This window comes from Tursiops truncatus, chromosome 7, assembly GCF_011762595.2.
Source record: "Tursiops truncatus isolate mTurTru1 chromosome 7, mTurTru1.mat.Y, whole genome shotgun sequence".
NCBI lineage: Eukaryota > Metazoa > Chordata > Mammalia > Artiodactyla > Delphinidae > Tursiops > Tursiops truncatus.
The window spans coordinates 70,904,681-70,927,398 of NC_047040.1; the positions used below are offsets into that span (position 1 = coordinate 70,904,681).

The 22,718-nt window shown below is 41.7% G+C and overlaps 1 protein-coding gene across 13 annotated transcripts in view; it reads left to right on the forward strand.

Annotated features, from left to right (window-relative positions):
* The window catches only part of RBMS1 (RNA binding motif single stranded interacting protein 1), a 212,789-nt gene that overhangs the window by 103,340 nt on the left and 86,731 nt on the right, over positions 1–22,718 (forward strand). For 11 of the 13 annotated variants that reach the window (XM_073807658.1, XM_019922589.3, XM_019922588.3 and 8 more), the window contains exon 2: positions 14,685–14,860. In XM_073807658.1, the coding sequence (XP_073663759.1) occupies positions 14,685–14,860 (176 nt within the window). The remainder of the gene's footprint in view (positions 1–14,684; positions 14,861–22,718) is intronic. The other 2 variants (XM_033860098.2, XM_033860100.2) reach the window with 1 other exon arrangement.

Here is a 22,718-nt window from a genome sequence, read left to right on the forward strand (position 1 = left end):
GGCTCCATTAAGAAGTTAGTCCTCTAAATAACTCTCTGTCGTACACTTCTCTAAGGTTAAAAATCAGTTCAAAGGATTGGAGTGAAGGTGTCATTTTTCAATTGAGAGTCTACTGAAGCAACTCCTGGCAAGAATGAATAACAACTGCCTGACCAGATGTGGCCACTACCAAAGGCAGGAGGATCCCAGAGTGATTATACCTTCTTGAAGGTTTATAGTAATTCTGATTAATCTGTTTTGAAAAGAGAGAGACCCACATATCTCGGGTATCCAAAGGCAATACGATTAACATTATTAGGACCCATCTTTTTCTCTGAATTATAATTCTCACTATCAATCATAATTTGTCCAGCATCCCTGGTGTTTTTGAAGTCTTAAACTAGGAATTTTAAAAGTCCACCTGTCATAGAGTTGGGAGATTGTTCCAGAGATGCTACAAGTCTGGAGAGGAAATATAATAGATTTCAGTGAAAATAGAGATCTTGTTTCAGCTACGAAAAGGGTATGATTGATGCATTTTGCCCCAGATATCAAACTCCTCTCTGAGACAGACCCTGCCATCATCCAGCCCTGGCCAACTCCTCTCACCTCTTTATACCCCAGAGCTGTTCAACATACAGCAGTTAAAGCCCTGCAACAGTTGCATGGTTTCTAACGTATGTCAGTCCATGTTTTTTCCCTCACCACGTACATAAAGTGCTTGGTCCAAGCTCTGTGCTGTACAGGGTGGGATAGTCAGGCAGGATGTGGTTACATGTCCTCAAGGGGCTTACAGGCCAGGGAAGCAGATTTATTCTTTAATTCAAATGTAGAAATAACCATGTTAGTAGGTGTTAAACTTTTGTTTAGATTAAAATACCATGTACTGAGAAGATCTAAAGGAAAGCATGTTGCCTGAGTGTTTTCTAGCGATATTGCTACACAGTCATGCTGTACTGTTGGGATCGGGGTAAAAGGGAACTTATCACTAAGTTCCACTGTTTTGCAACCAGTTTCTTGAGCCAAAAACCTTTTGGTTATGTTTTATTGATGGGTATTAGGAAGATTTTTAGTAACCATGACATAGGCAGAATATTCACGGCAAAGGTCATTTTTCTAAAAAAAGAGTCTTCAGGTAGAGCAACTGTGTATCAAATAAGACCCCCAGGGCTTCCCTGGTGGCGCAGTGGTTGAGAGTCCGCCTGCCGATGCAGGGGACGTGGGTTCGTGCCCCGGTCTGGGAGGATCCCACATGCCGCGGAGCGGCTGGGCCCGTGAGCCATGGCCGCTGAGCCTGCGCGTCTGGAGCCTGTGCTCCGCAACGGGAGAGGTCACAGCAGTGAGAGGCCCGTGTAACGCAAAAAAAAAAAAAAAATAAGACCCCCAATTCAGTGAAACTCAATGGCACACCCCTCCCTTAAGGCCTACTTTCTCTTCCGCTTAGCTCCTAAAGAGGTTGTCAGGCAGACCGTATTTCACATCCAGACGGCCACCTCTTCAGTGATGTTGGGAAAATCTCTTAACTTCTGTTCTCTCAGCTGTAAAATGGTGAAAATCTACCTCCCTTATTGTGATTAAATGAAAGAATACATATAAAGCACCTAGCTTGGTACCAAAAGACACAATAAATGCTCAACAATGTTAGCGATCAGTACGGTGAATAACACTCAGTTCTCTAGAAAAAAATGTTTGCAGTAAGCTGTCATGGTTTAAAATGGTGTTCTCCCTTTAGCTGTTGCTTATTTCGCTCTTTTGAAAGATTGTCTAGGTACATTTGATAGTAAAACGATCACAGATTACAGCCCCAACTAAAACAGGTAAACAAATGGCTAAGCCTGCTCCCCTCAATTAAAAGTATTATTCTTGACATCTTGTCTCTTTCTAGAAAGATAACTGCTAGCGAGCATTTGCACATCAGCTATTATCGCAAGGTATGTTTGGATTTTACAGTAAGAAAGAACGAAGATGAAGTTAGAGTCTCCGATGTAGGTGATGCAGGCAAAGTTTCCATGTGTATTTCTGGGGACAGCGGAGTGAGATAACCTGTCTAAGATTTTAATGGATAAATTCTGGCTTCAGTATTTACAATTTACATACTACCTTTCGAAAAATGTATTCAGGCAGGATTAAATTGTTTTTTAGATCTGCATCTCTTCCTAATTTGCTTGGTACTGGAAGTTCTCCTAAAAGTAGGATGATGGTGTAATTTGAATAATTCTTATGTAACTGGGAGCAGCTACTGGGTTGCAGAGACAAAGCAGAGCAGGGGCTGACTGGCACCCTCCGTGCCTCGAGGTGAGGACCTCCTTCTCCAGCTTCCCTGGCTGGAGTGTAGAAAAGGCAGTTTGCCCATTCATTCCTAATTTTCCCCCCCATACTAGAAGTTACAGTGCCTGGTTCTGGTCTTTAAAAAAAAAAAATCTACCATTCTTCTTAGCTCATTCTTTTGTTCTATGTCCCGATTTTTAAATTGGGCAGAGAGTACTGTTTTGAGATTAAATCTAGTCCAAAATGTAAAGGAAATATCCAAAGACTTGAATTTTAGGATTTTTTTTTGAATTTTAGGATTTTTAATGTCTGTATGGAGAAATAGAAATTTTAAAACTGTTTTTGTCCGCCTCCTGCATTTTTTCTGTTTCAGCAAAATGATTTGGTAACGCACAGGTTCCCTGAAGCATCCTTGCTGCTACTTTACATTCACACAATCCGGAGAGCGTAGGAGATCCTAGGTGGCTTGCAGGCCACACCTGGACCATTCCCGTCTGCTCTGTCAGGACAGGGGTTCACAGCAGTGTTTTTCCCTTTCCTGTGCCGGCAGTGCTCATTGGCTGCTTTGGTTTAGGTGGAGTGGGTGCAGAGAGCTGGCCCCTCATCACTGGTCATCGAGTATAGAGTCTTCTGAAGCCAGTTTCCATTTAGGTACAATTGTCTTCACCACTGTGTTTCTTTGTCGATGGGTGGGAAGAGATGATGTCATTTTCTTGTGCATTTAGAAGGACAGAGATTTATGAAATCCAGTTTGGGTACCTGTCACTAATAAATTAGGTTAATCTGATCATGATTGAGAATGAAAGATTGCATGTTTGATTTCATGAAGCAAAGGTAAAGGATATTTTATATGCTACATAGTGAAACTAAATATAAGGAGAGGAAGAGGGGATGGAAAGGCTCAATGGAGCTGTGCTGCTGTGGGGTGTGTGACCCCCATACCCGACCCCCCAAATTCACAGAGGTTCCGGGTCTCCTTTCTACCGAGAGCTAGAACTTGAATCATACTGTCCCAGGTTTCTTGGAAAAGAAGGTCCCTCTGAAATTTTCAACTTTCAATCAGTTTCAGATGAAACTGATGCTTTGTGATTAACTTGAGCAACAGAAAATAAAAGGTCTTCAGGAAGATGAATAGCTTCACTTTTTTTCTTCTTGAGCAACAATCCCTACTTTAAACAAAGAGTATTGTGAAATAATTTTTCTTTTGAAAAAGAAGTCCTGTCTGGCTTACATAAATACTAAAACTGTTTCCCAGATTCCACTTACTGCAGAATGAAGTTGTACGTTAGTTTATCTACTTCAGAAAAGATGAAGAGAGGAGTGAACCTTGCCAGCATTTGGGTTGGTTACCTTCCAAGGCACCCAGGTACTCCAAGGCTGATACCATCAGTCCTGAAGTGATTAGACAGCAGTAGTGCATGGGCTGGCTCCACGAGAGAGAGGAGAGTCTCTGGGCTGCTGTAAGCAGTGGATATTCAGTCTAAATATACAAGAGAAATCCCACAGGGAAGAAAACTTGTTCCTGCAAAAAAAAAAAAAAAAAATGAAGAAATGCTTACCCAGGTCAAAAGAGGAACAGTTCTTTAAGTATACTGGTGAGCTACTGGGAGCAGGGTTCTCATAACTTTGGGGATTTCTGAAGGAAAACCAGCTCGTCTTAGAGAATGAATATGAGTATAGCCACTGTGAAGCTTTAGGATAAAACCAGACACTGGAATACATGAAAGGAAAATCTTCCAAGTCTCTAAGTTTCTTTGTAAGGAAACTGAGGGTTGAAGTTTCTTGGTTTAAGTGAGTGAATTTGTGACATACATAGGGAGACTAGAGAGTGGGCGGACAATTCTAGAGACTTTTCAAAGGTTTCTAACCTAAGCTTATTAAATTGCCATTTGACCCCGAATGTACTTCTCTGACAGAAAGGCAACAAACTGCTATAATTAAGCTGTTTATGTATCTTCTTGTAGATGGTACAGATAGTGATTGTGTTATTCACAGATTTTTAATATAAACACAAAAACAGAGTGGTGGCATTCACGAGGATTTTTTAGGAAGTTTGAATTGTAAATTTAATAGACGGTGTGAGTTTCCTTTTTTTTTTTTTTTTTTGGTAAGCAGGAAATTGGATGTCTAGCATACACTTGGACATCCAAGCAAGCAGTCTAAAATATGAGGTGTAAAAGAGGCAGTACAAAGTACATACTTTTTCTATGATACCTTAACAAGACTAGCACATCAGTTTTCCTTTTTAAGACTCATTGAGAAAACTTGGCATGTACCATTATAATTGCTACAATCCTTGTAGCAAATAAGGGCTGGTGCCCTTTGACAGCACTGGTGGGAAGGGAGACCTAGTCCTGCCCTGAATTAGCTGTACGCCATTGGACATATACATGCTTTGACTTCTTCGGGCCTCAGAGGGGTTTCCTGGAAAGTAAGGTATTGAATTAGATCAGTGTTTATCAACATTTTAAAAGTCAAGCCTTCTTGAGTGAAAATAAAAATACTGCCCCTATCTCCACTCCCGACCCATCTCTTAATATTCTTTTATACTTCCAGTTGAGAATTACGGGACTGCATGATCTCTGATGTCTCTCTCAGCTCTGGAAAGCAGATGAACAGAGGTTTTCATTTCATTTTATGGGTAGATGTACCTTGCTCCTTCTTAAAGTTGGAAAGGGCCCTTTCCAGAATTCGTTGTCACTCACCAAGAGTATTTATTGCCCTGAGTCCTTCCTGCCTTATGCATGGGCAACACCCAGAAGCTTGCTAGAACTGCAGAATCTTGGCTCTACCCAAGTGGCTGAGTCAAAACCTGCATTTTAACAATGCAAGTGATTCCTGTGCGCATCAAATTTTGAGAAACGCAGCAGAGCACTGTTTTGTAACCTGCAAGTGGCAGCATTAGTGGGGTGTGGAATCAATTTAGTAGGCCGCTACTAAGTCGCTACCAGCATTTCTTATTTAAGGAAATAGGCAAGAAAAGGTACTGTTAGGGTACATTGCATAGGGTAAAGGAAAATAACTTCTACGTCTTTGCCTGTATGTGTATACAGTGTTTCAATCTCAGGCAAAAAATTAATTTTTTAGGTGGATCTCAGGCAAAAAAAAAAAGCCACTATGCTTTGTGTCTCAGAGACAGTGTGTCTCAGAGACAACCATCTGCTTAATCCCTTCTGCTTGCTCACAGACATTTACGTAGAAATACATACACAGAGATACATAATAAAAAGCTGTCCTACACTAATTATCCGTATTGTGTCAGATGTAAACTGCTAAATTGTACCATGAAAAAGCAATAAATGTGATTATTAATTTTTTTGAGTTGTAGTAACTCAAAAATTTTTCCTGTTGATGTTTTACTTTGGCTATATACAAATCACAGCACGGTCAGATACGATTTCATTTTTTGTATTATTATTATGGGAAGATTTCAAATACTTGTTCAGTTTCCTGAAAGTACAGATAATGCTTTTTTCTCCAGGGACTGATTTGTGAAACCCATAATGCTGCAAGCTTATTCACATGTCCCTTTGCATCTTGGGAAAAAAAAAAAAATTGAATAAATTCATTTGGGGTTTTTTGGGGGTAAGCTGGCTCATGTTTTTCTAACTTTATGTTTAGTTAATCACTTTACAGTACTTTCAATAAGTGTTGTGTAGTGTAAAGAAAGTATATTTTTAAATAGGTAATTTCCACCCTGAGGACTTTGCAATCTCAGCAATAATTCTTTACTTACAAAAAATGCTAGAAAATACAAACTGTACTATACATAGAGTTTTAAAAACAGCTCATTAGAGAAATGCAAATCAAAACTACAATGAGATATCATCTCACACCGGTCAGAATGGCCATCATCAAAACATCTAGAAACAATAAATGCTGGAGAGGGTGTGGAGAAAAGGGAACACTCTTGCACTGCTGGTGGGAATGTAAATTGATACAGCCACTATGGAGACCAGTGTGGAGACTCCTTAAGAAACTACAAATAGAACTACCATACGACCCAGCAGTCCCACTACTGGGCATATACCCTGAGAAAACCATAATTCAAAAAGAGTCATGTACCAAAATGTTCATTGCAGCTCTATTTACAATAGCCAGGAGATGGAAGCAACCCAGATGTCCATCATCGGCTGAATGGATAAAGAAGATGTGGCACATATATACAATGGAATATTACTCAGCCATAAAAGAAATGAAATTGAGTTATTTGGAGTGAGGTGGATGGACCTAGAGTCTGTCATACAGAGTGAAGTAACTCAGAAAGAGAAAAACAAATACCGTATGCTAACACATAATGGAATCTAAGAAAAAAAAAAAGTCATGAAGAACCTAGGGGCAAGATGGGAATAAAGACACAGACCTACTAGAGAATGGACTTGAGGATATGGGGAGGGGGAAGGGCAAGCTGGGACTAAGTGAGAGAGTGGCATAGACATATATACTACCAAACATAAAATAGATAGCTAGTGGGAAGCAGCCACATAGCACAGGGAGATCAGCTCGGTGCTTTGTGATCGCCTGGAGGGGTGGGATAGGGCAGGTGGGAGGGAGGGAGATGAAAGAGGGAAGAGATATGGGAACATATGTATATGTATAACTGATTCACTTTGTTATAAAGCAGAAACTAACACACCATTGTAAAGCAATTATACTCCAATAAAAATGTTAAAAAAACAAAAACAGCTGGAAGGAAGTTGACCATGCTGGTATCCTAACTCCATTGGGGTGAGGCAGGAAATTCAGGCTTTGCAGAGGTGTTCTGAGCTGTCATGATAAAGGTAATGCTGCACTTCCCTTAGGAAATTTCCTTTTTTCAATTTATTTTGAGTAAAAAGGAAGAGTTTGTTCTTGTCCCTTTGCAGGGCTCTGTGTCAAGGAACAAAACAGGTGTGGATTTGAAAATTCTTCATTTGAGACCCAAAAGGAGAATAAAAACACTCTCTATGCACCTGCATTCAGAATCCAGGAGAGTAATCAATTTTGTACCAGGAGTTTGGCAGGATTTTCTGTTTACCGTGTTCCAATAGCTGGTTGTTATGAACTTTCTTTTAAGGTGGTTTTGGAGCTATTACATGGTCTTTTGATGTATAAGAGATTAAATAGAATGTGAAATGCAACTTTTTACTGATTACATGTTGAAACAGAAAGATGTGAGGCTGTTAACCAACAAAAAGTCTCAATAGGTCCAAGTTATTCAGCTATAATATTTTCATCTGAAGACCACTCTGGCTGTAAGAACTCTGAATATTATATCTTTAAAAAATTTTTTTTTAATTTGTTTCTTTAAACTTTAGTTGTACTTTAAGTATAGCTTCTGTATTTACTGTATTTCCTCACAAACATCTGTGGCTAAATAGGGACTCTGTGCTTGGCTTAAGTGGCGTAGGGAGGTGAGACCACAGTGCGACTCCTGTCTGTCTTCTAGCTGCGCATGTAGTTGGGTGAGTCTTTTCTCGGGTCTGCTGATTCAACCTCTTACTCCATTTCTCTGGCTGTTGGTGCAGGTAGATAAGAGTACCCAGGGGCTTGGCTGGGTTTTGTCCTGATATGCCTTAGCTGGAGACAGCCAGAAGCATTATCCAGCCTTAGAATTCGGAAATGGAAGGGAGCTTAGAAATCACCCAGTCTAACCTGCTCATTTCCCAGGCGAGGACCTTGTGCTGCTCAGAAATGATGCTCCAGTTACTGGCCGAGGCAAGACTGGACTCCAGATATGCAGATTTTTCCATTCAGTCATTTTTCTTTTGTATGTAGAGAGGAGGGGGGAGAATTTCCTTAGGTTTATGCCCCCCACAAGCTATGCTCTTCATTTATCATCTTAAAATTTTCTGTTCTCCCTGTGAGACTCTGAACAGTCATGTGTGACATTATATCGATATTCTATATCGATTTCTAGGTAATCCTCCTACCTTTCTAGTGTCATCCCCCCCACACACACCTTCTCCTCCCCAAACATCAGCTTGTCCTAGCATACCCTTGAGCCAACCAAGGGAAAAGACCAAGGAAAAGAGGTTGCTCTTTTCCCTGGCTTCATGAAGAATGATGCTTCCTATCTGTATCTTGGTCGGCTCTTCTCCTCTGCCCACACACCCACCCCTTTCAGGACTGCCTTTCCTCTGTTTTTAATGACTTGCCGTTAATATCCAGCTCCCTCAGCCATCTACTCCCTCAGTGAAGCCGCCTTCAACCTTTCTGTCCCAGGCCCTTTCATCCCTCTCATCTCATCTCAGGGATGAGCACTTGGTTGAACTCTTAACTACTTTTAGAAACCATACCATACCACACCATTTTACGTGATGCAATTAAGGGTAGATAAGGCCAGGAGCCCACTGTTAAAAGCTTTTCCTTCCTAATGAATGTGCTTTCTGGTAAGGAAGTTTTGAACCCGTTGCCTTAAGCCCCTCACTTACTTTCTTGGCCTTCCAGTTTTCCGGTGAATAACATACTTAATGCCTTCAGTGCGGAATCTTTATGTTGTTTTTTGTTTTGCTTTTAAAGATTTTTTTTTTTTGATGTGGACCAATTTTAAAGTCCTTATTGAATTTGTTACAGTATTGCTTCTGTTTCATGTTTTGGTTTTTTTGGCCGCGAGACATGGGATCTTAGCTCTCCCACCAGGGATCGAGCCCACACCCCCTGCATTGGAAGGCGAAGTCTTAACCACTGGACTGCCAGGGAGGTCCCTGTTTTTTTGTTTTTTAAAGACTTTTTTTAAAGAGGAGTTTTAGGTTTACAACAAAACTGCGAGGGAGATACAGATTTCTCACCAACCCCGGGTCCCACACACTCATTCGCTTCCTCCGTTATCCGCATCACTCGCCGGAATGGTACATTTTAAAATTTCAGTGCACGTCTGAAATTTATTTTTTTTTATCTGATGGACTTAGGTAAAGAGATTTCTGTGTAGAGATTGCAACTTTACATTTAAGGATGAGATTTGATAACTATCTTAGTGAATATTAATTACGAAGCCTTGGGAATTTTTAGTTTTAGATTTTTTAAATAGCCAACATAACAACATGGACCTCTCTGCTTCGACAGACAGAATCCAGCAAAAGAATACTGAATAACCTATTGCTCAGTTCCATAGTTTGAGGCTACAAAGTTTGTTTCCAAACAAGGAACAGTGACAATATGAGACCCAGTTCATTAACTAATTAGCTATGTGATTTTAAGCTTTGATATCCTGGCATCCAATGGGATTACCTGATATCTGCCCATTTGTCCTCCTTCCCACATGATGGGTAAGTAAGACCCTGCATGTGTGAAGGGGCACCATTGTTCTGGGCTAATGTCGGTGCTGTCCTTTCGCCTCCTGGCCTACCCGGAAGAACATCTGCTTCCTGGCCAGCTTCTCATCTCTCACTAACTCACCTCCCACTTCTCAGCTGTGTACTTTCCCAGCTCCCTGTGCCAGGAACTTTATCTTTCTCAGTTATTATTCCTAGCCCTTTTGGAGCCACTCAGATGTCTAAATGGAAACAAACCAACAAAAATGTTCTGACTGTGACAAAATTGGCCTATTCAGATGATCTGCCCCCCCCACCCCCGTTCCATAATTCCTCTAAATTATTAAATTTCCTTTGTATCTTGAAAGCTTTGGGAGGAGAACCAGTATATGGCGTTAGTTTGGTAGACAGTGCCTTTGTGTAGTACTCAGTTCACGCCAGGATTGATACTATACTATTTCCTGGAGAAATGATGATGTCCATGACTTCTGTCTGCTCTCAGGAGCAACTGTAATGATTATTTTGCTTCTGGATAAAGGAAATAGTTGATGTGGTAAACCTCCCTGCTGTTTGGTGGTGGGGTGTGTGTGTGTGTGTGTGTAGTAGGGGGTGGCAGGGTGGGGACAGGGATTATGGATTATAACCTTAAACTATGAGGATGACAGCCTTAAGGAAGACTTGAGGGTAATTAAAAGGCAGATACTAGGTTTCCCTTCCCTTCAAAGTATATTCTTAGGAAAGTTACTAAGTGAGGGGGTGAGGGAAGAACAGCTTCAGCTATAAGATTGGTCAGAGCACTATTCTTGAGCCTATTAGAAATAGGAAGGAAATAAGACAATAGAATTTGTAGTGACAGGTCTTTGTTTTTTCATTGTTCTTTGCTGAATAGAAATCTACAACAATGTACATGATTACTAATATATTTTTAGTTCACACGTGGTTAATCCCGTTTTTAAAAGAGACTTAGATTTGCATTTATATAGAAGAGACTTCTTAATGTGCATTGGGGTGAGGGGTGATGTGATGGGGAGGGAAATAGATTTACCGTACGTGTAGTTGCGTGTCTGTCTTTTAGTGTAGGAGGTGAGTGGGCTTTCCTGGTGGGATGGAGGCATCAGAGCTGGCCACACAGGAAGTCTTCCCTGAGTGCTGTCCACACAGGAAGTCCTCCCTGATTGTGGTCCACACAGGAAGTCCTCCCTGAGTGTTGACAAGCCCTCTTCCTGCTGGTGCCCACACCCACTCCTGCAGGGAGTGCAGAGAGGCTCTGCTAACAGAGCCACCCATTTATTCACCACCAACTTTATTTTTCTATCACTTTAGGCATGCGAATTCAGCCTAGTTAAATGTTATTGTGAAAACTGAATTAGCTTGTTTTCCCTGCCCTTGGATAGATAACTTGATAGGTATCTTGTTTACCTGACCTGAAGCAGTGAGATTAGGCCAGAGAAGGCTGAGCTACAGACTCCTAGGCTCTTGTGGGATGGGTCAGCACTTAGCTGTGGTCATTCAGCCACCCAGTTCCTTAAATAAATAGGTTGAATTTGTGAAAATTGTCCACATACTTCATCCAAGGGGTGGAAGGTGGGGAGTGTCTTTTCAAATTCTAGGGCAGCTTAGGGGTTTTTGAGAGGCAAAATGTAAAAGGACAACCAGTGATGAAAATGGAGTTTGATAAAATATTGTCCACTTGTAAGCTTTTTTTTTCTTTCTTGTTTTTTTTTTAAGTCTGCGGTTCATGCTGTTGAGGCACTTGACTACAAAGTGTAATTGCTTTAAATTGATCAGGGTTCTGAAGTGTAGATAAAGACTTGTCAGTGTTTGTGTTTCAATCTGGGAGTGAGGGTGTCATTCTTCACTGGTTAAGTGGAGCCTTCCTAAAATGGTGACTCTGATGTTCGGCTGTAACGTGCTGTAGCTTTCCAAAATTGTTTGCAGAATTCTTTTAATGAAAAGATTTATAAGGTCGAATTTTAAAAACTGACCTTTTTAAGGGTTTTGTTAAAAAAAAAAGCACAAGTTGACTGTTGCTCATTAAATTAACTTAAAGGCACCTTGGAATTTTTTTCTTAAAAAAACTTAGCCACCAATGGTATTAAGTGTCATATTTCAGAAAAACTTCAATTTCATAATTTAAGTTGCAGGAAGAATGGGCACAGAAAAATGAAATAATATTAATAGTTCATTTAGGATATAGACAGTGTTTTGGGTGCCATTCAGAGTACAGATCAAGGGCTCTGGCTTTGTTGTCCAGCAGATCTGAGTTCAAATTGCAGCCCTGCCGCCTACTAAAAGTGTGACCATGGCACATTACTTAACGTCTCCTGAGACTCAGTTTCCTGATCTGCAAAATGGGAGAACAATAATGCATCTGTCTCGTTTGGATTAAGTAAGATGACGCATGGCACAGTGTCTGGCACATATGAAACATGCAGGATATGACAATAATCATTACCCTGCTCTTAACAATTATCATTAACCCATTCTGAATATTTTGGAATAAACTCCTTTATTGTGTTTGCATTTTCTTCTTTGAACATGAGGAAGTCTTTATCAGGATTTAAATTTTTAACTAAAGTTAAAGATCTAAAAGTTTCTGTACCAGAAAATGGAATATGGACAACTTGGACTAATTTAATGCTTCTTGTCTTTAGTCATCAACTATTTCTGAGAGTTGATAATAGGATTCATTTGAATTTAACCTTGGTCACCAGGACTCACCAGAGACCAGGCACCCTCCTCAGGATGCATTCGGGACCTCCCTTCTCCCAGGTGGGATCGGAATACTAGGAGATTTCTTTCCCCCAAAGAGTAGGTTAGAGAGAAAGTGGGGAGGCACAGACTGTATAAGCTCCCCACCTACTTCCAGCATGGGAAAATATTGCTGTCATAAATATGGAGGCCGGTCGAAGATGCATTCCATCAGCTATGTAGATCACGGCTCTGCTTCTGCCAAATATAGATACATAAATAAAAGCCTGCTCCTTCATGTCCAGGAGATCTTCAGATAACTCACACATCCACATGTTTCTTTTCATTGGGTAAGTCTATGCCCGACACTCCACTTTCCACCCCAGAGAAGAGCAGAGGTGAGAGCTGAGGCAGACTTGGGATGCAGTCTTTCAGATGCCTGCTGGTTCACTTTCTTTGGGTGGTGTCATCCCACTGCAAGGTGGGCATGGACCCAATCCACAGCTTCTGTCAGACCCCTGCAAGGCTTACCCAGGTGACCACGTTTCATCCCCCGACTGCAGCGCTGAACACACCAGGTCCTATGGTGAAAAGCTGTGCTTGAGGCAAGCACAGGCTCTCGGATGTGAATCAGAGGCGAGTTAAGAAAAACTACAGTCTTGCCTAGATGTCTACAACTGTCAGTTCTTTGTGTAAATCGAAGGCTAGGGACAGGGTGGCAATATATGTGTTAACTTCCCAGCCCCTCTGTTCTTCACTGAAGTGAGAAATAGAGGGTGCCTTGTTGATGGCAGGTTGCAGCTAGCAGTTATATTGAGTGACTTTGGAGAAGGGACACAGACCTCTGTGTGGCACAGCTGGGAGGTCTGAGGTGCCAACAGCGGCAGAGCAGGAGAAGGGCTTAGTTTATACCTGGAAAGCTGTTTTTATCCCTTAGAGACAAACCAGGGATGAGAGGAAAGGATTTGAGTTCAACTGCTTATTAAGGGCATAAATCAGATAGACTTGATAGGATATGATCTCAGACAGGTTTTGTTTGGATTAAGCTGTGCTGATGTTCCTGGTTCAAGTTCAGCCTTGATTTATACATTGACTGTTGTTAACCCTTCTTGCACCTCTCCTTTCTGAAAAAGAATCCCTCGAGATAAAGTGGTGTTTGGACTCTGATTTTAATTTAGCAAGGGCGCTGGGCGGTGAGAAGAACCATCTTCATAGTATAGGCCATGAAGAAATGGTTACATGTCTAGATTCATGAGGTGCCCAGTGCCTCAGGGTACTGTGGAGTTAGGGTGGCCGTGGCAGAGACTGGGTGCAGAGCCAGATAATCTGTCCTGGAAAGTTGAGTTTGCTGACAAGGTCAGCAAGGTTATATTTATTGCAGGGGGTCTACGTTTTGAACTTTCTAAAGTGGAATTTAATTGTGTCCTAGAGATGCCTCATTTTCTTGCTTATGGTAGTAAAAATCAAGCTGTAAGATTTGAAAATTTTGTTGAATGTCTAGTGACTAATTTTACATCTTCAAACTGTTACTCAGTGTCAGTGATGCCCTTGGTTAGTCTATTTATTATTTAGAAGATGTGAAGTAAAAACAATTCCTGTCCTGGTGTGAAACTGCAGAGCATTTGCTGTGAGGACACTTTGGGGTATGCTGACTTCCATGTCAAACTGAACCATTTAACTTCCTCAAAGGTCATGTGTGTGGCATAGGGACAGAGAACTGTGGTTTCTTTCGATTGGTTAACAATTATCTGATGTGAGTACATTTTCAGACATTCTTCCTAGGTGGCTGCCGACTGAAACCACACCGGGCCTGGCTTGCAGGCTTTGTAAAAGTTACCTTGGCTGCTGCCAGGCCTGGGAAGTTTTCCAGCTTCTACACCATTCTCACAGGGGTTAAATTTCACAAGGTTAGCCAGAGCGAAAGGTAGCCGACCTGTGAATCTCATCCAGATGTCTCAAGGAAGGCATGGGCCTGTCTTCGAACTAGGTGAAGTCTTCCTTATTTGAGCCTCTTGACTGAACTCTAACCTTCTTACACTCGAAGAGTAATCTTTGTTTTTTTAATCCCTAAGAATCATCTCAATAAAATTGTCAGCAAGTTTCAATCAAGTGTCCTTCAGAATTTGAAAACCTTTTCAAAAGTCCAGTGATTTCTAAATGACTGTAGATTAAAATGATATTATCAATAACTTTATTATGCAAGTTCGTTTTGAGTATCAGATGTGTGCCTTAAAGTATGTGAATAAAATCTTACAAAAACTTAGTCCTGTTTCAGGTGTAGGTAGAGAATATTCTGCTGAGTAAAATCCTATTATTCATGTTGAAGGAGAGGGTATTTTTGTAGAATGAACAGATCTTTTTTAAGGTGTAAATTAAAATCTGCGGTAAAGTAGCTGAAGATAAATCTGTATGCTTATCTTGGTAACTTCGTCTTGGTTGGGAGGTCATACAGCCTCTGAATGGTGCCGAATCGGTTCTGTCTGGCGTTCTAACGCTGCCGTCTTTGTTTTCCAGCAGTCTCTGGTCCCAGCCCACCCCATGGCCCCTCCCAGCCCCAGCACCACCAGCAGTAATAACAACAGTAGTAGCAGTAGCAGCTCAGGATGGGATCAGCTAAGCAAAACGAACCTCTATATCCGGGGGCTGCCTCCCAACACCACAGACCAGGACCTGGTGAAGCTGTGTCAGCCGTAAGTAGAAGTTGTTCTTGTGTTTAGCTCCTAAATATCTCCTTGATCATATTACAGAGTGAGATAAATTGTGTTATAAGAGAGGTTTAGTACAAGACAAATCTGGGAATGCTCATTCTGGTCACAGTTGACACGGTTTCTAAGTTTTGAGTCCTTGGATGCTTTTTCAGTCAGCATTACGATCAACAGAATGCCTATATAATAAGATAAATTGGAGCGTTTGCTCAGTAGAATTTGACTTTATTGGCGCATGAGAAGCAGGCTATGAATTGTTTAACAACACGGCTGGTTCCTTTTTGAGGAGTGCTCATATTTTGTGGAAGCACCTCTCGGGGCCATTCTGTCTCATCATAAGAGAAACTTTCGTTGTCACCGTTTGTCAGAAAGGTAGTTACCGTCTAACTTAATCCTAAATGGGTATAAACGCTAATGCCAGGGGGGCAAAGGTAGTCTGTCTTCACTCACACCTGTAGTTTTGTGGTCCGGGTTGTTCACGCTCAGCTCTGGGCATTCTTTTTTTTTTTTTTTTTTTAATTAATTTATTTATTTATTTATTTTTAGCTGTGTTGGGTCTTTGTTGCAGGCTTTCTCTAGTTGCGGCGAGCGGGGGCTACTCTTCGTTGCGGTGCGCGGGCTTCTCGTTGCAGTGGCTTCTCTTGTTGTGCAGCACGGGCTCTAGGCACGCGGGCTTCAGTAGTTGTGGCACGCGGGCTCAGTAGTTGTGGCATGCGGGCTCTAGAGCGCAGGCTCAGTAGTTGTGGCACACGGGCTTAGCTGCTCTGCGGCATGTGGGATCTTCCCGGACCAGGGCTCGAACCTGTGTCCCCTGCATTGGCAGGTGGATTCTCAACCACTGCACCACCAGGGAAGTCCTCAGTTCTGGGCGTTCTTATGCCCAAAGTTCCTATTCCTCTTCTCACCGCCCTCCGTGCTGTGTCCTGAGATGAAATGTGCATACATGTATAACTTTGTTCCAAAGGAAATTTGCATTATATGCTTGTCGATAAATAGAATATAAGTATGCTACTTCGCTGCAATCACATTAACTAAGGAAGAAAGCACCAGTTTAAACCAAGGAGCCAGAAGCACTGTACATTGCAAAGATCACAGTGTAAAGACTAAAAGCCTCCAATCCCTTTAAGCTATAAAAGCCTACACGTACAACAGCCTCTTTTATTTTTCCAAAGACAATCATGGTCCCTCACAAACAGAACTTTATATAACTGTGGAAAAGGACGTCCACTAAAGAATGTTTCCTGTTCCCTGAAAAGTATTTCCATTTCTAAACACATGATTAATAGCATCTTATTTTTGTTGTACTGGGTAAAGTATAAATTTATTACTTCTTGCTTTAAGAAAAAAGTTTTTTTCAAAACTTACTTGGGCAGCGTTTGCAAACTGGAACTAAAAGTAACATCTGGCCTTCCATCAGGAGCGCTGGTGGTTTTGCTCTGTCGTGTTTTTAGAGAGGAGGGTGGGACACTGGGAGGTGGTTCGTCAGCATCTGGAGAGCCTTCGGAAGGCCGCCACCCTCAGGACCCTCCCTCCGCCTTTCCCGTGTTACCCTTCTGATCAGCCCCTTTGGACTTTGTCTGCAGCCTTTGCTCCCGGGACAGTGAAATAATGTCCTGCGCTAGGGATGACTTTGAAAGCAAGTCCAGCTCTTGGGGTTTGTCATGCCTGACCAGAGTCAGATGGAATTTTGCCAGGCACGCCCTGCCCCGTTGCAGCTGTTCAAGACCACAAATAGGCGTTTTTGCTATCTTGTCTGCTGTTGACCTCTACAGGCATCTTCCTCTGCTTTTGCAACATAATTACAGGTAGATAGAGCACCTGAAGTCTAAGGAGCTAAAAATATAACTTTGTAGGACACAAAAGAATGGAATGAACCCTCACATCCTTGAGGTGTAAGAGAAGGGGAAAGGATTTCAGAAGACAAATTGTTCCTCAGCTAGTTTTGAATCCTGTAAGGTGAGTTGTAACATTAAGGAGATAGAGTTAAACAACCATAAAATAATAGAGCGATACCATGTTTTATATGCAGTAAATATGTATTTGAAAAATTAAACCAGCAGTTTTTTTTACTGAGTCAAATCATATTCCAAATGCAGCAGAAGAGCATTTGATCATCTTTCCTGAAAAATTCATTCCTTTGTTGTTGGTGGTCTCTTTGACATACGTGGATTTTCTCAGCATGTGTAGACATCAGTCTCTTTGCTGTTATCAATAGCAGCAATAGTGGTTTGCCACTCACTCTCTCCCATCATTTGCAAAACCCCAGGTTTGATATTTAGCTCTGATGATAGTTTTCTTTATGTATTATACAGAGGCAAGACATACAGTAATAGAGAACTCTATGTCAATATCTGCTGAAAGCTTTGTTCCATTTAACACAGAGCATCTAATAAGTACCAGATTTGTCTGGTTGACAATTTTGTGTCTTAAAATGTGGAGAGAGCAAAAAGGAGCATTCCTGTTCCGGACTTAATTGTTTCCAGTAAAGAATAGCTAGTTGGCCACATGGAAGTGACAAGAACCTTATGGAAAAGTGACTCATCCTAGAGCTTAAAAAACTGGACATAATTAGAAATTTTTTAGAAAAGTTTCAGAAGCTTCTCAGCAAAGATAGGTGTAAATTCATAGCTCTAAAAATATATATATTTTAGAAATAAAAATTTAGCAGTGTAATTTACAAATTAACGTGAATTGTAGGAGGGGCAACAGTTGGAACAAGTAATTTGGGTCTCTAGGGGACTTGGATATTTTAGAGGGTTATGTAACAGAAAAATGGAAAAAGATACCTAAGAATGTTTGCAACAGGGACTTGATAACATACAAACAATGCGTGAAACCTGAAGGCAAGAATGACATGAGGATTGTGAAAACCGGAGAGGGAGACAGAAAGTATTTTTAAAAAGCTATGTTTGGAGTAGAACATACAGATGCTATAATGTTAGAAGAAATGACAGTGAAAAAGCAGATGTCAACACAAGAGATGGCAGTGAAAAAGCAGCCTCAGCCCAAGTCAAAGAGGGACTTGGGACACTGGAAAGTGTAGGTCAACATGGCTGAGGGAAAGGGGGCTCACACTGGAGGGTGGTCAGTTTCGGTGACTTGAAGGACACTGGTCTGAAGGACTGGGCAGGGATGTGACAGTGGTGATGGTGGTCAGGTGATAGGGAGTGAAAGGAGATCAATTTTCTAAGAGGATTTGATGAAAGAAGAAGCTGACCAGCTCTAGCGAACTTCCGCACTGTGATGTGTGTATATATAGGAAGTCTTGTTGGGGGGACCTCGTGACCACTCTGGCTGCTGCAGCTCTGCACCCTATTTCTAAAGTGTTATCTGCTCAAAAAGAAGACATCAGTCCAGTTAACCAGCACATTTAGGAAATGGAATGAGCTGGTGACAGAAAGGACTCATCTTTTACCCCCTGACCTTTAGATAATCTTCATTCTCCGCCTTCTCTAAAAGCAAGCCAAACAAAAAAGTTTGCCTGACTGTGTTGCCCTTCCAACTTCTCTGGCAGATTTTCTAGGCAGATGAGCCGACGGCTGTTGGTGCTGCCATTTTCTCACTACCTTAACCCTTTGCATTTTCCTTTCAAGTTTCAGCTGAAACTGCATGGCATCTTCCATCTCCCTTATTTCCTCTGGCTTGTTTTCACTGTTGTCCACATCTCCTCAACTCCTTGCTCTTTTTTTTTTTTGCAGTACGCCGGCCTCTCACTGCTGGGGCCTCTCCCGCTGCGGAGCACAGGCTCCGGACGCGCAGGCTCAGCGGCCATGGCTCACGGGCCCAGCCGCTCCGCGGCATGTGGGACCTTCCCGGACCGGGGCACGAACCCACGTCCCCTGCATCCGCAGGCGGACTCCCAACCACTGCGCCACCAGGGAAGCCCAACTCCTTGTTCTTTCGATTTAAGTTTTCTTGGCTTGTTCCTCTGCAGCCCCATCCTCTCAGAGGGTTAGTCTCCACTCTTTCCAATTTTCTGCAGATTTTTCCACTTGAATATCTTACTAGCACCTCAGATTCAACACTATCTCCTTCCTCTCCAAACCGTCATTTTTCCACATTTACTCTCCCCAGGTTGAAGCTTTGGAGCAGTGTTGGCTATTTCCCATTATCCTCTTAGTCACCAAGCCCTGCGGCTTCTTCTTTGGCCTGTCTTCATTCTCAGAGCCGGAAGAATTGGGTGGTTCCTCCCTCCCTCCCTCCCTGAGGGGTGACAAGCGAGAACCGTTTGTTCCTGCTGCTGCCTCCCCTCGGGCGTCTCCGTTGCCCTTTCTTTCTTTTTTTTTTTTTTTTCCTGCGGTACACGGGCCTCTCACTGCTGTGGCCTCTCCCGTTGCGGAGCACAGGCTCCGGATGTGCAGGCTCAGCGGCCATGGCTCACGGGTCCAGCCGCTCCGCGGCATGGGGGATCCTCCCGGACCGGGGCACGAACCCGCGTCCCCTGCATCGGCAGGCGGACTCTCAACCACTGCACCACCAGGGAAGCCCCGTTGCCCTTTCCTGATTTTCCAAGGTCGAGTCTAAGCTCCCCCTGCCTCCTTCATGCGTGGACCACACTAACCTCTCCTTATTTATTTTTATGCATCCCCACCTCCCAGTCAGCATCTTACTTCCATACATTTCTGTTCTCCAAGGGCTTGTTATGTAGCAGCATGTCTGTGACTGTGTGTAATGCTGACAGCATATCATCTTCACAGATTTCTTACCTACAGTATAAACTCATGGTGGTCAGGGTGGCAAGATTTTGGTGCCCCAGAGTTACCTACCACAGTGCTAGGCAAGTGCCTTATTCTCAGTCAGTAGCCTGTAAAAGGGGTCAAATAATGCTTATATCATGAGGTTGTGATTCGAATTAAATCAAGTAATATAAGGAGAGGAGCTGGTCCACAGTCTAGGTCATTGAGCAAATATTAGTCTCCCCATGCCTGAGCCTTTACTCCTCAAAAGCCTAACTACTAGAATAAATTTAAGTTATATGTAATCCTACATTTTAAATTAAGGAGAAAATACCAGATTCTGATCCTGAAAGCTGGGAAAGCCAGAGAATAGGTTATATTAACATGAACCACCAACCTTCTCTCCCTGAGGCGTTTTTTGGGGGGGACAAGGGGGGAGGGCGGGGGGGGGTGGGGGGAGAAGCACTTCACTCACAAAAGACTAGTTTTATCCTCATGCCACTCACCCCTGATTTATTCCTTGTCATAATACTGTAAAATCTTCTGTTGTGTCCCAACTAATTTTTCTGAAAATTTAAAAACAATATTTGGTCCAATAAAACTAAACAAACAAAAACAGTATTTGGGCGCAAGGTTTGGTCCATAGTTCTTCCTGGTTTGCAGCAGGAGCAAATATGTGGGTCTCTGTTGGCCAAGGATAGACATTTCTGTGATACTGACAGCACATGAAAAGGTCTGCATAACTCAGTGTATCAACAGCTTATTTTAAAGGAAAAAGTCTATTGATATTAAAACAAGATGAGGTATTTCTACTCCTCCCACCTTCTACAACCTTTTTCTCATTCCCAAACCAATCCTTGGTCAACAGTTTTTTGGGGTTTTTTTCCCCGTTCATTCAATAGATATCTAATTCATTTCAAAGTACAGTAAAACATGATTTTTATATAAATGTGAAATTAAATCTAGCCTATAATATTATAGCCTATTACTAATTAAAAGGAAATATTTTTGATATAGAATGTTTCCTTGGTTGTAATATCCAGGATATTTTCATTTCCTAGTGCTTTGTTTTCTGTTTTCTGCAAGTTTTCCTTATTCTTTTGAATATAATGCAACTCTTAAAAAGGTGAAGCGGAAAAGCAACGCAGATCAACAGAGGCAGACAGAAACAGCCAACCCTAATTTAAGACAGAATAAAGTAAATGTTATAATCAGTGCAGTGTTCTGGGAGGGGTCGGAGAAAGTCTTCGTTAACCTCGATACCAGGGGATAGCTTTCGGGGAGGAGATGATTCTCAACCTTAAAGGACAAGGTAGATTTCATGTGGGGTGGAAGTGATAGTGTCCTCCAGGCCTCCAAAAGGGCCCAAGAGATGTGAGCGTGCTTGGATGTTTAAGAAAGCACAAAGAACACTTCTTGGTGCGAAGCGGCCGTTCAGCAGTTGTTCGTTAGCCAGGGCTCCTGGTGCCTGGAGTGGAGAGTGTGGATGCAGAGCAAAGAGAGGCTGAGATGCAGTTTGGGAGCATATCGTTAGCACTTTGAATAATAAGCTGAAAAGTTTGGAGTCTGTTCTTTATTTACAGAGAAGTTGGCCCGTGGAGTGGAAGAGAAGCATAATTCAGTGTTTTCTTTTTTTCTCAGAATGGTAATTACAACAGAAGTCAGAAGGTTGGCTTGGAGAAGAGGGCTGTCATAGGCTGAGCCGACGCGACCCTGAACCAGGGTGGTGATAGGCGATGGAGGGGAGAGGCACTGGGACGGCAGGGCGCCTTAGAGATAGGAATGCGGGGACTGAAGCATGATTAAAAATGACTGTAAGGTTTTAGCTTTGAATAAAGTGAAAATGTGAGTTGCACTAACTGAGAGAGAGTGCACAGGAAGGGCACAGACTCTCACTGATTCTCAAACCCTAAACTCTAGCCTCTCCCTGTGTTCCCCAGATGTGGCCATCCTTTTATTCATTCGTATAAGCCACAAACAGGGCCCACTGAACTAAATATTTTTCTGAAACCACTAGTTGTTTTGTTGAACACTGACTTTAAAAGAATAATTTAAGTTCTGACTATAGTAAAAAGTCAGGGCAACTGTTAGGAGAATGGACAACTTGAAATGATAAGGAATAATTCTTTATACATTTCCATTTATCTCTGTAACTCTAAAATTTCTTAAGCAGTTTATCTGCTGAAAGTTCTTTTTTCTCTACCCTGGAATAAAATAATCATTCCTTTTATTTCAAAATCAATAGGCTACTTTTAAGGTAAATTTGAAAGTGAAGGCATTCTAGTAAGATAAATACAGTTTTTTATGCTTAATTAATCAACCTTTAACCCTAATAGGAAGTTAAACCTTAAGTGTTTACCCTGAAAGTAACAAGGGCCTGACAGACCCACTATTAGGAAATCCCAGGTATATATGAAATCCTTTGGAATTTATATAAAGTTCAAGAAATGAGAGTAGCTTAAATTGAAAACAAAACAATGATCCTATGATGAAGCAGGAAAAATCACTCCACCCAAAAGTGATCTGATTCTCACTTTCAAATTGAAGAGAGACTTTAAAGCCAGGTAACCCAAGGCCATTCAGGTATCCCCAAATGACTCAGTCCAAGAAGCCTGAACATACCCTAAGTTATTAATACATTTACTTTAGGAAAGAAACACAGCCCACATGGATGTATGCTGGAGTATTCAGACAGCTGTACAAACATGAAAGACATGGACCAAAAGATTTTATTGCCTACATTCAGTATTATTCTAAAGCCAGACTTGTGAATCTTACAGACCCATAGCTCTTGATACAGTGTTAAATTAGAAGCTGACATATCTCTTTGAGGCATACTTTACCCTTCAAGTGACGTTTCTAGGCAAGTTGAAGTAGTGTCTTAGTGGTAGCGGCGGTGGTGGTCATGGTATATTTAACTCACACACATCAACAATGAAAGACACACAGATTGTTTTTTCTTTGGTATCTACCACCTCTAGGATAATTGAAATTTGGACATACTGAGTTGTATTGTATTCCAAAGCCATTTGAGCTTTTAGGTTTTTTAAAATTGCATTTTACAAGGGTACTGAAAACTGTAGCTAGCAAAATTTTATTAGGTTCCTTTGAAAGACAGTCAGAAAAAGAAAAGTTAACAGAAACATAGAGTGATAAAAAAAATAGTT